The sequence below is a fragment of the Chlorocebus sabaeus genome, chromosome 25 (genome assembly GCF_047675955.1).
Source record: "Chlorocebus sabaeus isolate Y175 chromosome 25, mChlSab1.0.hap1, whole genome shotgun sequence".
In the NCBI taxonomy this organism is placed as follows: Eukaryota; Metazoa; Chordata; class Mammalia; order Primates; family Cercopithecidae; genus Chlorocebus; species Chlorocebus sabaeus.
Window position 1 is genome coordinate 73,804,323 of NC_132928.1, and position 17,123 is coordinate 73,821,445.

General features: G+C 36.5%; 1 protein-coding gene across 8 annotated transcripts in view; it reads right to left on the reverse strand.

Annotated features, from left to right (window-relative positions):
* Positions 1–17,123, reverse strand: part of LYST (lysosomal trafficking regulator) — a 226,267-nt gene that overhangs the window by 155,874 nt on the left and 53,270 nt on the right. For all 8 annotated transcript variants that reach the window (XM_037986053.2, XM_007989866.3, XM_007989871.3 and 5 more), the window contains 2 exons: positions 16,853–16,942; positions 13,488–13,686 (listed from right to left, as the gene is read on the reverse strand). In XM_037986053.2, coding sequence (XP_037841981.2) covers positions 13,488–13,679 — 192 coding nt within the window. In that variant the 5' untranslated portion in view covers positions 13,680–13,686; positions 16,853–16,942. The remainder of the gene's footprint in view (positions 1–13,487; positions 13,687–16,852; positions 16,943–17,123) is intronic.

Below are 17,123 nucleotides of genomic sequence, written 5' to 3' on the forward strand. Positions count from 1 at the left end.
AGGACACGAACAGACACTTTTCAAAAGAAGACATACATGCACCAACAAGCATATGAAAAAATGCTCAACATCACTAACCATTAGAGAAATGCAAATCAAAATCACATGAGATACCATTTCACATCAGTCAGGATGGCTATTAAAAATGGAAAAAAAAAACACACACATGCTGGTGAGGTTGTGGAGAAAAGAGAACACTCATACAATGCTGGTGGGAACATAAGTTAGGTCAGTTATTGTGGAAAGCAATTTGGCAATTTCTCGAAGAACTTAAAACAGAACTACTATTCAACCCAGCAATCCCATTATTGGGTATATACCCAAAGGAATATAAATCATTCTACCATAAAGACATACGCATGCTTATGTTCATCACAGCACTATTCACGATAGCAAATCAACCTAAATACCCATCAACAGTAGACTGGATAAAGAAAATATGGCACATACACATCATGAAATACTGTGCAGCCACAAAAAAGAAGGAGATCATGTCCTTTATAGCAATACGGATGGAGGCTGAGGTCATTATCCTAGGTGAACTAACACAGAAACAGAAAACCAAATACTGCATGTTCTCACTTCATAAGTGGGAGCTAAACCTTGGGTACACATGGACACAAAGAAGGGAAGAGACACTGGGGCCTCTTTCAGGATGGAGGGTGGGAGAAGGGTGAGGATCAAAAAACTATCGATTGGGTACCATGCTTATTACCTGGGTGATGAAATAGTCTGTACACCAAACCCTGTAACATGCAATCTACCTATATAACAAACCTGCACATGCACCCCGAACTTAAAATAAAAGTTAAAAAAACATATTTGTTACCACAAAAATGATCTATTCATAAAGAGTTTGAAGGAATCCACTGGCAATAGAATTGTCCCTTAAGCCCTTGAAGGAGAAAATATGTAAGTTTTACAATATTTTCTGTGATGACTGTTTGAGATTTATACACACCTGTCAATTTTGCGATGTACATTTTTCTAGAAATTTGTCATTTCATATTTTTAATTTGTCACATCATGATTATAATTAACTTTAATCATTTTATGATTACTTTCATGATTATTTTAACTTAGGAATTATATATTACATCCTATTTTTAAAAAAGAAAGAAAGAAGGAGAGTGGCTGAAACATACATAGCAAGGGGGAGAGGGCTAGGAGACAAGGCTGGAAGGTATAGGTTGGATGGGCAGGCAGCCTCAGATCTAATGGGCCCTTCGGGACCACACAAAGGAGTTCAGGTTTATCTCCAAATATGATGGGAAACTTTCCCAAACACATTTCTCAGTCTTCTCTCAGGGCATGTACTCCAAGGCTCAGGCCCTAGTCCTTAGCAATCACCCCCTTTTCTGCCATTCAATGCCTAACATGGAGTTTGGTATTCAATAACCATTCACTGCATGAATGACTTTAAATTTTCGATGCAAAATAAAACATATAAAAGGGCCCCATTTCCATGTGTTTTACTTCCAAATAATAAAACTAAAGATGTACAGATAACATTTCCATGTATAGCTCATACTCAGTATACCTCAACATTTTTAAAGATGCCAATAAAAATATACATGGTATTCAAAAAAAAAAAAGATAAACCAATTTTTGGCACATCTTTCCTGTATAGTCCTCTTATATGAGTCTTTATCTTTGGCAGGTGAACTAATAGCATTCTAATGGAGCTTGCAGAAACCTCAAGGGTCTGAGAAAGTGCTGCAGACATGTTGTACTGATAATTTAGCCCTTGCTCCCCCAGAGTATACTGGCAAATCATCACTGCTGCGTGAATAGGCATTCCTGACTCCTGGCAGAGCTCTGCATGACACAAGGTCCTTCCCACTCAGCTGAGGGCTTCTCAACTACCTTTAAGGCTCAGACCCAGCAATACCTCTTCTGTGGAGCTTCTCCTCCCACACGAACCCAAGACTGTTGTTCTTCCCCTCAAGAGAAAGGGAGAACATTCCTGTTGCCCCCATTTCACCAAGTGAGTTAGCTCTTGCAAACCATGGGCCTTGAAATAATGAGACTGAGGCAAGTGCAGATTTTTGGGTTTTGGCCCCTCTGCTGGAATTGTAGTCCTTAAGAGGGCATCCCGCACTGCCCTGTTGCCCAATATAGCACTGGGGGAAATGAGTCTTTGCTTCACATTTGATTACCACAGTTTCAAACACAATTCATCATTGGGGAAGTTCTCTTCAATCCTCTGGGTGTATTACTTTTTTATTAGTATCCGGGCACCATTTATTCCCAGATTTATCCTTTCTGGTTCCAAAGAAAGCACATTTGTAAATCTGTCCTTTTAGAAGTGATATAATCCTTTACTCTTAATTTGTGGGCACCCTGGCAAATTAGAATTTGCAGCCCTCTATTTCAAACCAAGATCTTATCTCCCAAGTTTTATCTCCCAAGGTCCTATGTACACACAATAGTCACAGAATCCAGGGGAATTAGGTGTTCCCTCATGGCATCCAACTGGGAAGTTCCCAATGTGCCATATTAGACAATATATGCCATGAACAGGTCCATTCCCTGCTATTTCTAGACCACCCAATCAAGAGAAATCAGCCAATAACATACCACTCATATTTAATATTTACTTTATTTATTTATTTTTTTGAGACGGAGTCTGGCTCTGTCACCCAGCTGGAGTGCTGTGGCGCCATCTCGGCTCACTGCAAGCTCCGCCTCCCGGGTTCACGCCATTCTCCTGCCTCAGCCTCCCGAGTAGCTGGGACTACAGGTGCCAGCGTCCATGCCCGGCTAATTTTTTTGTAATTTTAGTAGCTACAGGGTTTCACCATGTTAGCCAGGATGGTCTCGATTACCTGACCTCATGATCCGCCTGCCTTGGCCTCCCAGAGTGTTGGGATTACAGGCATGAGCCACTGCGCCTGGCCAATACTTATATTTTTATGTCTTCCTTTCTACAGGGAAAATAACTGTGTTACACCTTTATAAAATTCCCCATAGAAACAAACAGTAAAGTAACTTTCATTGAGGTAATTTTTCCATTCAAGAAACATATTTCAAGTACCAACAAGGTGCCAGGCACTGGCCCTTTTCGTAACTACTGTTTAGACTGGGTTTTAAACTAATTGCCTATCCCAGCCATTCAGAAATAGAAGTGGCAGGATGGGAGAGAATGGGCAAGTGAGTCAAAGGGGAAAGGGCTGAGATCACAAACTGGACTAGGAAGCTGCACAGGAAGATGGGCACCAGATGGCTAGCGTTCAGGGACTTCTGAATGACATGATAAGGAACTTGGACTCTATCCAGAATGTGATGGAAAGCTAATAGATATTTCTTTTCTTTTCTTTTCTTTTTTTTGAGACAGGGTTTCACTCTGTTACCCAGGCTGGAGTTCAGTGGCACAATCATGGTTCACTGCAACCTCCACTGCCCAGGCTCAGGTGATCCTCCCACCCCAGCCTCCCAAGTAGCTGGGACTACAGGCACATGCCACCACACCTGGTTAACTTTTGTATTTTTTTGTAGATATGGGGTTTTGCCATGTTGCCTAGGCTGGTCTTGAACTCCTGGGCTCAAGCAATCTGTCGACCTCGGCCTCCCAAAGTGCTAGTGCTAGGATTACAGGGGTAAGCCACCACACCCAGCCTAATAGGTATTTTTGATATTACATTAAAACTGTATCTTTACATGCTAATTAAATTTTATTTTCCACGCATAAGCAGGAATATATGTGTATGGACTATTTAAGTCCTTTATTTCTTCTATCACAATTTTATAATTACTTCTAATATATGTGTGTATATACATATCTGAAAGTTTCTACATTAGTACTACAAATGGGATCTTTCTCTTTCCTTTTCTTTTCTAGCTGTATAGCTGCAGCTAAAAACAAACATCTTTGCCTTTTACTCTATAATTTTGTTGAATAATTTTCTGAATGAGTTCTTGGATTTTTCTGTACACATTACTTTAAAAAATAGTATTTTTATTTCTCCTTCTTTCCCACATTTAGCTTTCATATTCCACTTTACCACTACATGTATTTAAAACATAATATCAAATGGAAATAGTAATAAAGAATGATGCTTGTATTGGTCCCACATAGAACTTCTTATTAAAAATGTTATTGGCAGCTGGGCATGGTGACTCATGCCTATAATCCCAGCACTTTGGGAGGCCAAGGAGGGTGGATTGCTTGAGCTCAGGAGCTCGAAAACAGTCTGGGCAACACGGTGAAACCCCATCTGTACAAAAAATACAAAAATTAGCTGGGCATAGTGATGCATGCCTGTAATCCTAGCTATCTGGGAGGCTGAGGTGGGAGGATTGCTTGAGCCTGGGAGGCAGAGGTTATAGACAGCTGATATTGTGCCAATGCACTCCAGCCTGGGTGACAGAGTCTTTTTTTCTGAGACCCTGTCTCAAAAACAAAAACAAAAACAAAAACAAATTGGTTCTTCTAATCTTTGTATATGAAAGAAATCCTCTATTCTAAGCTTAATTTGTTTTTAGACCTTTTGTCAAATGTTTTGATGAGTCAGGATAGTTATGTTATATGCACTGTTTTTCCTAGTGATAAACATTATGCTAACAGTTTTTCTTGAATTAGACCAGGAATTGCAACCTTTTTATGTAAAGAACCAGATAGTAAATATTTCAGAGTTGGTGAGTCATATATGGTCTCTGTTGCATATTCTTCTGTTTAACAATCCTTTAAAAATGCAAAAACTATTCTTAGCTTGTACATTGTACAAAAACAAGTCAATGGCAACAGGATTGGCCTGTAGGCCGTAGTTTGCTCAACCAGCTCCCATTCTGCCCTGCCTCCCCTGCAGGCAAAGAGTGGTTATTAAATGGCCATAATACTCTTTGTTAAGACTCCAGAAAGACTTAGGTGGTACCTAGTAGACCCTATCACCTAGACAAAAGTACTACTAGGAATCTTCAGGGGATTGTTCTATACAAAGCAGAGAGGGCTGTCTCAAAGACTATTATAGACGTGGCTTTTGAGGCATAGAGAACCCCATTAAGATTCGCAGGAAACTCACATTTTAAAGAAAGTTGATTATTAAAAAATACTAACAGCTTGGCCTAAAAGGGATAGGATAGAGACAGTTCAAAATGAAAAAAAAGGCCTCTGGGCCCCCACTCTTCAACAGGCAGGAAGGAGGGTGAGAAAGCTGTATATTATGGGCGATCTGTTATAGAAAAGAGAAGAGACTTCATAGGGTGGAACCAAGAGTCCTGGAGAAACATGGATTAGGGAACCACTCCCACAGAAGAAAAATATATTCCCAGACCCTAGAACAGGGGCCATGACAACATGTGCTGACTGGATTTCAGGACTGCTATGGCCGAGAGATCGCTATGTTCCTCTCCTGTCCCTCTTCTTACTATAATTAACTTATTCCTATCTCATTATTGTATATAGGGCATATGCGGAGCAGATAACCTGTCTAATTCACAAGTTTCTCAATCAAGAAGAGTTGAAACAAAATCACTATATGTGAAAGCCTCATGTATATCCACAACTGATGTAAACCATGAGATCATCAATTCAAGCCTGAGGCCATGATGGAATAATACTTCAAGAGGCCTAGAGGGGAGTGAGTGTAGAAGGAATACTAATAATTTTCGTCAGAGAAGAGACCATGGTAGGTTAAACACAGCCAAAATTAATTGCAGTTCCTTCTATCAAGTGATAGAGTCTATTTCCCCATCCCTTAAATCTGAGCTGACCTTGGATTAGCTTTGACCAATAGAATGTGATCAACATGTTGTTATGTGACTTCCTGCAGCTTCCGCACCCTGTTGGAATGCTTCCACTATCATGCAAAGAAGCTGAGTCTAGCCTACTGAAAGATGAGAGGCCATGTGGATGAGAACTGAGGCAGTCTGGCCAACAGCCCCACGCAACAGCCCTCAGTTAATCTGCTAACTGACTGCAAACTCACATGTAAGACCAGCTGATATCTCAAGGAGCCAAAGTGGCTATTCCAGCTGAGCCATGCCAGAACTGCCAACTCACAGAATCACGAGCAAAGAAATCATTGTTCTATGCCACTAAGTTTTAGAACATGGTCTGTTACACCACAATCAACTGATATATTCATTGCTTCAATGAGTTTGGGTGTTAAAGGGGGATAATTCAATGATTATCTACTCTCTATGGATAGCACCACTGTGGAGTGGTTAAGATTTCCATTGCAATCATACTTTCACTACTCCAAGAAGTAGGAATGCCAGCATCCCCCACACCCTCTCATTCCTGTCAGACCAATCATGCATAGATAGATCTAGGTTTGTGTGTGAACAGAAACTGTAGAACTAGATATAGTAAATTAATATTCATTTATTATTACCTTTACTACATTTAAAAGTTTGCATTATTCTCCTATTGAGACAACTCTTGACAATTTTACCATTAACTCACTTGTCAAATGTGAAGAATAATTCTCATTGCCTATTCCCTTGCTTAAAAATTTTCCCAATGTTTTCAGAATAAAATTAAGACTTCTTAACATGGTATACAAGGCTTGCCATGTCACGGCCTCTGCCCTTCAGGTCTTCTCACTAGCCAATCCCCGTTTCACCAAAAGCAAAGCAAAATACAGCCTTTGCTGGCACTTCACTAAACTACTTGTAGTTCATTGAATGTGCTGTGTTTTCTCTAGCCCCCGTGTTTTTTCATGTGCAATTCCTCTGGTCTGGTGTTTCCTGCCTCTTTACATTGCCAATTCCTACTTAGTGATATCAATATCTAAAAAGCAGTTCCTGATGACCCCTCTCCACTACATTCACCAAATACTTTTTACACTGTTTTGTCATCATTTATTTATCTGTCTATCTCTTCAAAAGCGAAGAGCTCCTGGTAAAGACAGTCGCTGTCCTTTCATCTCTGCATCTAAGAGGTGCTGGGCCATAGTAGGTACTCAATGGTCTGCTGAGTAAAGCAGTGAATAAACTGTAGTCACACTTTTAAAGGTCTGATGTTTTTCTATTTATTTTATATATCACTATAGGTAAGCCATTTCTGCAGTACTATACATTAAAGTGATAATACTACAAAAATGTAGGAAGAATAAAGTACTCTCCTACATAGAAAATAGTCAAAGATTTTAAAAAACCTATTATAATGTTTGAATTATATTTTGTTCAGAAATGTACAACCCTCTTCGATAAAACTTCATATTTTACTCAGCAAAACAAATAACAACTTTATAAAACATCCACAGAGTGCAACAGGTATGGAAATTATGTATCACTGAAATTTTTAAAAGTAGTATTTATAACACATGGTCATGTATACTAGTCCAATTTTGATATATATGTTGGCAATAGGACATAGAAGAAACCAGAAACCATTATTTTCAAATATTACACAGAGACCATTCTTATATTGGAAGGATCCTTTAAGTCATCCAGCTGAATGTCCTGTTACTGATGAGGATACTGTGCTCTGGAGCAATTAAGTGATTAACTAAAGTCACTCATCTAGTTGATACAGGTGCCGAGATTAAAAGCAAAGATAGGCTGGGCATGGTGGTGTGGTGGAAATATTCAACTTTGTCATCTTTAACCATTAAAAAGAATGTTTTTGATATTTAAAAAGAGTATTTTTCCCTAAGAATAGATTTAAATTTCTGTGTATAATAAATTATGAACAAAGTGAAGTTTATTCCAGGAATGCAAACATTTAAAAACTATCGCCAGGCGCAGTGGCTCATGCCTGTAATCCCAGCACTTTGGGTGGCTGAGATGGGTGGATCATGAGGTCAGGAGGTCAAGACCAGCCTGGCCAGGATGGTGAAATCCATCTCTACTAAAACTACAAAAATTAGCCAGGCACGATGACAGGCACCTGTAATCCCAGCTACTTGGGAGGCTGAGGCAGAAGAATTGCTTGAACCTGGATGGCAGAGGTTGCGGTGAGCCAAGGTCACGCCACTGTACTCCAGCCTGGGCGACAGAGTTGAGACTCCGTCTCAAAAAAAAAACAAAAAAAACAAAAACACAAACAAACAAACAAACAAAACTATCAAGATAACTCACCTACATTACAGAATAAAAAAGAAAAGTCATATGTTAGTTTCAACAGATGGAGAAAAGGCATTTAACAAAATTCAATATCCATCCTGTATAAAAACTCTCAATGAATTGGGAATGGGAGAAAATTCCCTCATTCTGATAAAACATGTCTAAGAAAAACTGAGAGTTCATATCACACTTAATGGTGAAATACCTCATGCTTCTCCTTGGGTCAGACACTAAACCAGGATGTCCACTTTCACTACTTCCACCTGCCTTTGTACTAGAAGCCAGCGCAAAAGTCAAGAAAGCAAAATAAAAGGCATGCAAATTGGGAAAAAAATAAAATTGTCATTATTCACAGATGACATCATTATTTACATATAAAATCCTAGGGAATCTACAGAAAAGTTTCAAGATCTAATGAATGAATTTAGCAAAGGCACAGTATGCAAGGTCAACATACGAAAAGCAATTGTATTTCTATGAGCAACAAACAACAGGAAAATAAAAAAATTCAAATACCATTTATAATAGCATCAAAAAGGAATAAAATATTTAGAATAAATTTAACCAAACAACAGGCAGGACCTCTACAATGAAAACCACTCAATAGTGCAGAGAAACAAACTAAAGAAGACGTAAATAGAGTTTGACATCATGTTCATGCATCGGAAAACTCAACATCGTTAAGTGTCAATTCTCTCTAAATTGATTTATAGATTCAATATCATCTCAACTGAAACCCTGGTGTGCATTTTGTAGAAATAACAAGTTGATTCTAAAATTTATATGGAAATATGAAGGATCTAGAAAGGCCAAACTTTCTTTAAAAACAAGAACAAAATCAGACAACTTACAACACCTAATTTCCAAACTTATTTTTATAAAAGCTACAGTAATCTAGGCAGGGTACTGATAAAAGACTACATCAAAGATCAGTGGAACACAATGCAGTCTAGAAAGACCCATAAATATAGAAAAAGAAAAAGTGCTCAACATCATTAATTGCCAGAGAAATGCAAATTAAACCTACAATGAGACACTACTTCATATTCACTTAGAACGACTAACACTAAAAAGACTGGCAATATCAAATATTAGAGAGGATATAGAACTGGAATTCTCATACACTGCTGGTAAGAATGAAACATGGTACAACTAGTTTGCAAAACAGTTGGGCAGTGTCTTACAAAATTAAACAAACATTACCCTTTGCCCACAAATTGTATGCCTACATATTTACCCAGGAGAAATAAAAATATATCCAAGGACTTTTATAGGAATGTTCAAAGCAGCTTTATTCATAATGGCCAAATGCATACAGCTCAAAAGATTAAACAGCAGATGAATGGTTAAACAAATTACAGTATACCCTTACAATGAAATACTAATCAGAAATTTAAAAGTAGTGAACTACTAAATTATGCAAGAACATGGATGAATTTCAGAGACATGAGAGTACATACCACATGATTCCAAAGCTACACTTAGATGCTAAAAGTCACAACAGTGGTGGTCTTGCAGTAAGTGAAGGGGTGGGACTGACTGAAAAAAGGCATGACAAAACTTTCTAAGGTGACGGAAATATTCTAAACAATGATCTTGGTGGTGACGACACAGGTGTAAATATTTGGATTTTGTTTTGTTTTTCAAGACAGGGTTTCACTCTGTCACCAAAACCAGAGTGCAGTGGCACGATCATGGCTCACTGCAGCCTTGATTCCCCCAGGCTCAAGCAATCCTCTCACCTCAGCCTCCCGAGTAGCTGGGACTATAGGCACACACCAACACACCTGGCTAATTTTTGTATTTTTTTGTAGAGATAGGGTTTTGCCATGTTGCCCAGGCTGGTCTCAAACTCCTGGCCTCAAGTAATCCACCTATCTCGGCCCCCCAAAGGATTGGGACTACTGATATGAGGTGTATTTGTCAATATTCATCTAACTATATACACAATATCTGTGCATTTACTCTATGTAAATTATACCTCAATAAAGTCTATTTAGTTCTTTATATTAAATGTCTATTAATAGGCCAGGCACAGGGGCTTACACCTGTAATCCTAGCACTTTGGGAGGCCAAGATGGGAGGATCACTTGGGTCCAGGAGTTTGAGACCAGCCTGACCAACATAGCAAAACCCTGTCTCTACTAAAAATATTTTAAAAAATTAGCCCAGGCGTGATGGCTTATGCCTGTAATCCCAGCTACTTAGGTGGCTGAGACATGACAACCTCTTGAACCCTGGAGGCTGAGGTTACAGTGAGCCAAGATTGTGCCACTGCACCCCAGCCTGGGTGAAAAAGTGAGACTCTGTATCAAAAATAAATAAATAAATATTAATAAAGCAAAAGGACTCCAGTGGGTGAGAAAGGGTTTAAATCACCCCAGAGTACCCAAGAAGTACTCCTATTCATGAGAAGCAGAGATAGAAAAACTAAATTTCCTCCTAAAACATACAACTATGTGCCTAGTGTTATGATTCCATCTTAAATGATAAAATCTCATTCAATTAATTCCCCTTAAAAACTCAAACATTCATTCTCCATTTCCTAACTGAAAGAACTGAATGTTGATAAAAGCCTATGTTTTAAACAGCTATTTATTTTCACTCCAAAGGCACATCTACTGTTCCTACTATTATTGACACAGATATTCCAAAAGTGACTAGGTGGAAAGAAGGGATTAAAAAATACCACCACAGTAAAAAAATTATTTAATTTATGACCTAAATAATTGTCATTTAATACCTTAAAATATATTTTATGACTTAAAAGAGAAAGTATTCTTTTTACCATATATACAAAGAAAATGCTGTATTTGTAATCCAATAGACTTATATCCAGAATACATAAAGAACTGCTACAACTGATGATAAATAAATAACCTGACCTTAAAAATGGTGTAAAACTTTTAAACAGACATTCCTAAAAGAAGATACACAAATGGCCAATAAGCTAATGAAAAAATGATCAACATCATTAGTTGTTAGAGGAATGTGAACTAAAACTACAATAAGATACTACTTCATATTCTTTTAGAATGGCTAACACTACAGACTGGCAAAATATTCCCAAAAGAAAAATTATTGCTGCTGTTATGACATGAATTATTTCAGTCATTCAGTAATACATTAAAAGACATTTCATGACATAAAAGACAAAGCATAAAATCTAGAGCAATAGTAAGTAGATTAGTGTTTGCTTAGGGGTAGGGGAATGGAAGGGATAGGGGAATGATAGTTAAAAGGTATGGAGTTTCTTTTGGAGGTGATGAAAATATTCTAAAATTAACTGTGGTGACAGATGCACGTATCTGTGACTACACTAAAAGCCATTGAATTGTACACATAAAATGGGTGAATTTTATGATATGTGAATATCTCAATAATGTTATTTTTAATAATGCTGTTATTAAGATTTTGATTGGGGCCGGGCGCGGTGGCTCAAGCCTGTAATCCCAGCACTTTGGGAGGCCGAGACGGGTGGATCACAAGGTCAGGAGATCGAGACCATCCTGGCTAACACGGTGAAACCCCGTCTCTACTAAAAAATACAAAAAACTAGCCGGGCGTGGTGGCGGCGCCTGTGGTCCCAGCTACTCGGGAGGCTGAGGCAGGAGAATGGCGTAAACCCAGGAGGCGGAGCTTGCAGTGAGCTGAGATCCGGCCACTGCACTCCAGCCTGGGCGACAGAGCCAGACTCCGTCTCAAAAAAAAAAAAGATTTTGATTGGGATCTACAGATTTGGAGAAAACATGTATGATTATAATATTGATTCTTTCAATACATGAACATTATATAATGCTCCAATTATTTGGGTCTTCTTTAGTTTCTCTCAATAATCTTTTATAGAATTCCATGCAGAAGTACTGTACATATTTTATTAGAGTCATTCCTGGATATTTACTATTTCTGATGCTATTTATATGGTATATTTTAAAAAAGACAAAGCACTGAATTTTTTTAACATGGGGAAGAAGAACAGAGCATGGTGTACATATTAAATAATCAAAATTTCAAAATAAAAAATCACTACACACGGTCTAACATAATTTTTTCTGATTTTAAATTTTATTTATAGAAAAGTCATACAAATATATAGAAATCAAATTATATTTAATCACTCATTTAACAAATCACATTCATGAAAAAGAATAAAAATACATAAACTTGGCTGGGTACAGTGGCTCACACCTGTAATCTCAGCACTTTGGGAGGCCAACGGGGGTAGATTGCTTGAGGTCAGGAATTTAAGACCAGCTGGCCAACACAGTGAAACCGTGTCTCTACTGAAAATACAAAAATTAGCTGGGTGTGGTGGTGCACGCTTGTAGTCCCAGCTACTTAGGTGGCTGAGACACGAGAATCACTTGAACCTGGAGGTGGAGGTTGCAGTGAGCCAAGATCGCACCACTGCACTCCAGCCTGGGTGGCAGAACGAGACTCTGCCTCAGAAAAAAAACATAAACCTACAAAAGTCCTGAAAAATTCCATGACAAGTAAATGCTTTCTAATTTGTATTTGCTATGTTCCTTAGCTTATAGTGAAAACAGAGGTACTGTTTTAGTGTCCATATTTACTCAATATATTTATTTATTAGCAAAGTGCTTTCATAGCAAAGAAATTTTATTTAATGATGGCCAATTTTACATTTAAAGCTGGTAACATTCAAAGTGTTAAAAAAAATCCATCATATTGGTGTTACAAACACTTTACTTTTTCAACTAACTATATTAATTAGTTCCCTGAAAGCAGATTGTAGAGTTTTACATTCACAAAATAATTATTCATTTTCTACTAAAAGGAAATAAAGATATAAATCACATTTGGCCTTAAAATTAATTTATGTGAGTACTTAATGTTTCTAGATCTGTTTTCTCATCTGTAAAAGAAGGTTAGATGAAAACATCTAGTCTCAACTAGTTTTAAAACTCTGTTAATTTTATAATAAGAAAACAGCAAAACCATATGGTCATATCACACATTAAGCCAAAAACAACAATGTTTGAAAAATTAGACGTATACAAGCTAAAAGACTCAGTAATTATTCGTTCACATAAAAAGACTCTCTGCTTTCACTCCAGAATTAGCAGCCTCCAAAACTTTTTCAAAAACATACTTGACATTCATTGAAAATGAAAATTCATCATGTTTCTGACATAAGATGCAGGGATATAAGATTATATCTTATATTTCTACTAACAACCATAGTTATCTCACTGATATTAGGATAAAAAGCATAGTATATATGAAACCATTTAGTTCTTAGGCCATTCATAATTCTAAGATATTTCAGATATTTTGAAAGTATTCAAATAAACAATATGGTTATAAATAGGTCCACTTTTTTTTTTTTAGTGGAATAATGTGAAAGACTAGACTTTATCTCAAGGAGGCTTCAGAAAGTATGTAATTCAAAACCATGCAGCTATAGTTAACTATCATATATTGATGAAAATAAGTATTTGACATAAACATGTTACCTGATCAATGATAGAATTTAGCTTGGTAAGTAATAGAAATCCTCGACCACGGACAAGGTACTGTCCGAGGGTTGCCATGTGCGTCTCCTCCTCTTCTTCCTCCCTGGCCTCCACCCTCTGGACCACTGCATTGCAAAGCCGGTTGACATCAGTCAGAAATTCACGTGCCAATGAGTTACTGTCGGTGCTCATGACCGAGCTATAAAATAAATATTACCAAAAAAAGATTAGGAAAACAAATACAAATTTACTTTTAAAACTATGTGTTTTTGTTGTTTGTTTCTAACTGAAGATTGGCTTAAAATTATTGGGAATTGGTACTTAACCCTATAATATTTTCAGGCATAGTTCTAACCTAGTCGGGTGCTTCTTAAGTAATTCCTGCCGTGGCAGAAATGAGTCCCAGGTTTGAAATACCTGAGCATAGCTGAGAATGGGTAAGTGACAGCACCTGGAAGGAAGACATTTTTCTCTTTTTAAGAGAGAAGACTTTCTTTCTTAAATACAATAAAAATAAACCCATTACTTATAAAATGTTCTTGCTTTACATATTTTATAATAAATTGGCATTTTAAAATTATTACCCATTTTTCACTTGATAGAGCCCACAATCACTGCCCCATCCTCCCCAAACACCAAAGTTCAGTTAATAAGAGGATTTCCAGTCAGGTGAATAAAAATTGAATACTTCTAACAGTTAAAGTTATGACCCTTCACTTCTTATGACATTTAAATCAAATAAAGGGTAATGTGACATTTTAAGATTAAGGGAAATAAGGTACAGCAAACAGAATGGGGGAACATAAATACAGAGAAAAATGTACAAATTTTCAGAAGAGAAAAACCATGAACAACAAAATCCCCAAAGAGTTTCAAAATAGTTTCATCTCTGGGCCAAAAGTAATTTTGAGGTATCCAATAACCTTTAAAAGACATTTAACGTAGAGATGTTAAGTTAAATAAGACATGTATTGTTTCCCCTCCCTTCACCCGCTTCAGGGGGAAGCCCTTCCTACAACCCTTGCTGAGAGGGCAGTGGGCATATGATCATGCCTCTTGCCAAGAGGCACAGTCAGGCTCTGGGCCCCAATTTAGCTACAATGCATGCTCATCACAAGATGTGACTTGTATAGTGTGGGTTGCAAAGAGGAACTGGACTAATCAGGTTTTCTTTCTCTCTCAGGAATTTAAACTAAAGGGATATAGTTGATGTGCTGAAAGGTCACATACAGATGCGGCTATGGTAGTCATTATGAGGTAGCTGAGGGTCAGAAGAAGCCAACTAGGTAAAAATGAACCAACGCGATACAAAGAGAAGTAGATAAACATGAAGGGGAAATACCAGAGAAATTCCTAATACTAACTTAGTTCCTGTTCATTCTGGGACCTCATAGTTTAATTCTTTGATTCCCATCAGAATTCTAGGTGTTACAATAACTCTCTCTTAGTATAACAAACATCATTATTTTTAATATTTTTGTACATTAGAAAGAAGACAGAAAAGTATAAAGTACATCTCTCATTATTCTAAAATGTGGCAATAACTTTTATTATATATTAATATTGGTTCTTTATATACTTTCAGAAAGTAAAATTATTCAATAAATCCAATAACCTCATTAATATTCCGTTCATATTTATCCAATTTTAATATATTTCACTGAATCTGTTAATAATTTTAGGATACATAATTATTTAGTACACCACTAAAAAAGAATTAAACTATGACACAATGTTTCTTATCACATAAAATTTCCCTACAATATCACCTCCTGGGCCATCAAGACCATTCATGACACAGCGTTTAAGAGTACTGCACTATTGTTTCCGGGATTTTCCTTCAAAGCTACCAATGTCATTCTATAAGTTTATATGCTGGTGCTTTCTTGATCTTACCAAATGGTATCAGCAGAAAGTTTCAGAAAACAACCAGGAAGACACTTAAAACTCAACAGGTATAGTACCAGCAATGCACCGAAGTCTGCTGAAGTGCTGACAAAGTGAAAGTCTATGATCAAGTGCGCTCGTGTGCAGACCACGTCAACTACTTCACAAGTGCTTATATGGCATTATCCATTGCAAGATACACTGCAACTTTAGAAATACTAAAAATGTGAAAAACTGAAAAATTATGGGAATAATTAAGTCTATCTTCTAGAAATTAAGATAATGGAAATCAATATAAATTTTTAGATATAACAGTTAATGCCATATCAGTAAAAGGCATAATCTCAACAGAAATGTATGCTTTTTCTTGATTTAAAAATGTACATAAAATATATACATGTTTATATGAATAGGTTAGTGTATACACATGGTCTGTTACTTGCTTTTATTTCATTTAGATATACTGAAAAACATTTCACATGAGCTCTCACTCTTTAATAGCTGTATGGCATACTGCTACATGTAAATATTACATATATTGCATTATATTATAGTTTACTATGCAGCCAATCTCTTATTTTTGAATAGATTGTTTCTAGTCTTTTATTATCATAAACAAAGCTACAATTAACACCCTTATACTACTTGCACCTTTATCTTATTATTTCCTTGAAGTAGAAATTGCTGTTACTTCATAGGGTAGGTTTTACATATTTCTTGTTAGGTTTACTCCAAGGTGCTTTATATTTTTGCCATTATTATGAATGGGATTTTGTTTTCCATTATATATTCTAGGATTTAAAACTGGTATATAGTAGGCACATAGGAAGTGGATTTCTTTTGATATAATAATCATATATCTAAACTTCTTTCTGAGCTTTTTTATTATTTTGTTTTGAATTTCCCAGATTTAATACTCTATAATCTACAAATAACAAAAATTCTGAATTATCTTATCCAATATTCATATAATTTCCATTATTCTATCTAATTGTATTAGTTTGCATTAACAGAACAATATCAGTTGTGGTGATGGGGACACTTTTGCTTTGTACATTAGGAAGCATTCACCTCTTCCTAACAGAAATATTGAATTTAATTGAATGACTTTCAGCCATTTTGAATGTCAACTGAAAAGATGATTGCACAGTATTTTCTTTAAATTTTTTTCTAATATTTAAAGTAACCAGAAACAAAGAATATATAACATGAGGTTATAGCCAACAACCAGATATAAATAGTACACTGTATATATCCTTTGGTAACTTTGCTTTTTCCTCTTAATGTTATGTTCATTCCATTAAACCATCATGCAATATACCGTTGTATGGATAAATCACAAACTATACATCCATCTCTGCTAAGAAAAGTTTAGCTGTTTTAACTCTGGGGTTTAACGAATGTCACATAATTATGTAGTTTCAAGCCTTCAAAATCAAGTATGTTGATGGTTAATATTTATTACATTATATACTTACCAGTCTTTCACCACTGCTATAACATTTAGAGTCTATATCATTTGGGCTCATAAACTAGATGAAACAAATATTCTTAGAACAAAGCTTCACCTACAAAAAAAAAAAAAGACAAACATATTAATGACAATAGTAAACCACAAATAATTTTAACAAATAAAGTTGTGACGTAATCAGTGGCCATTCTTCATACACGATGTATGAAACAACCAATGAAATTTTTAAATTTTAGGAGCACACTAAAAAAATGCCTACTTCAAGAATTCCTCTTGAG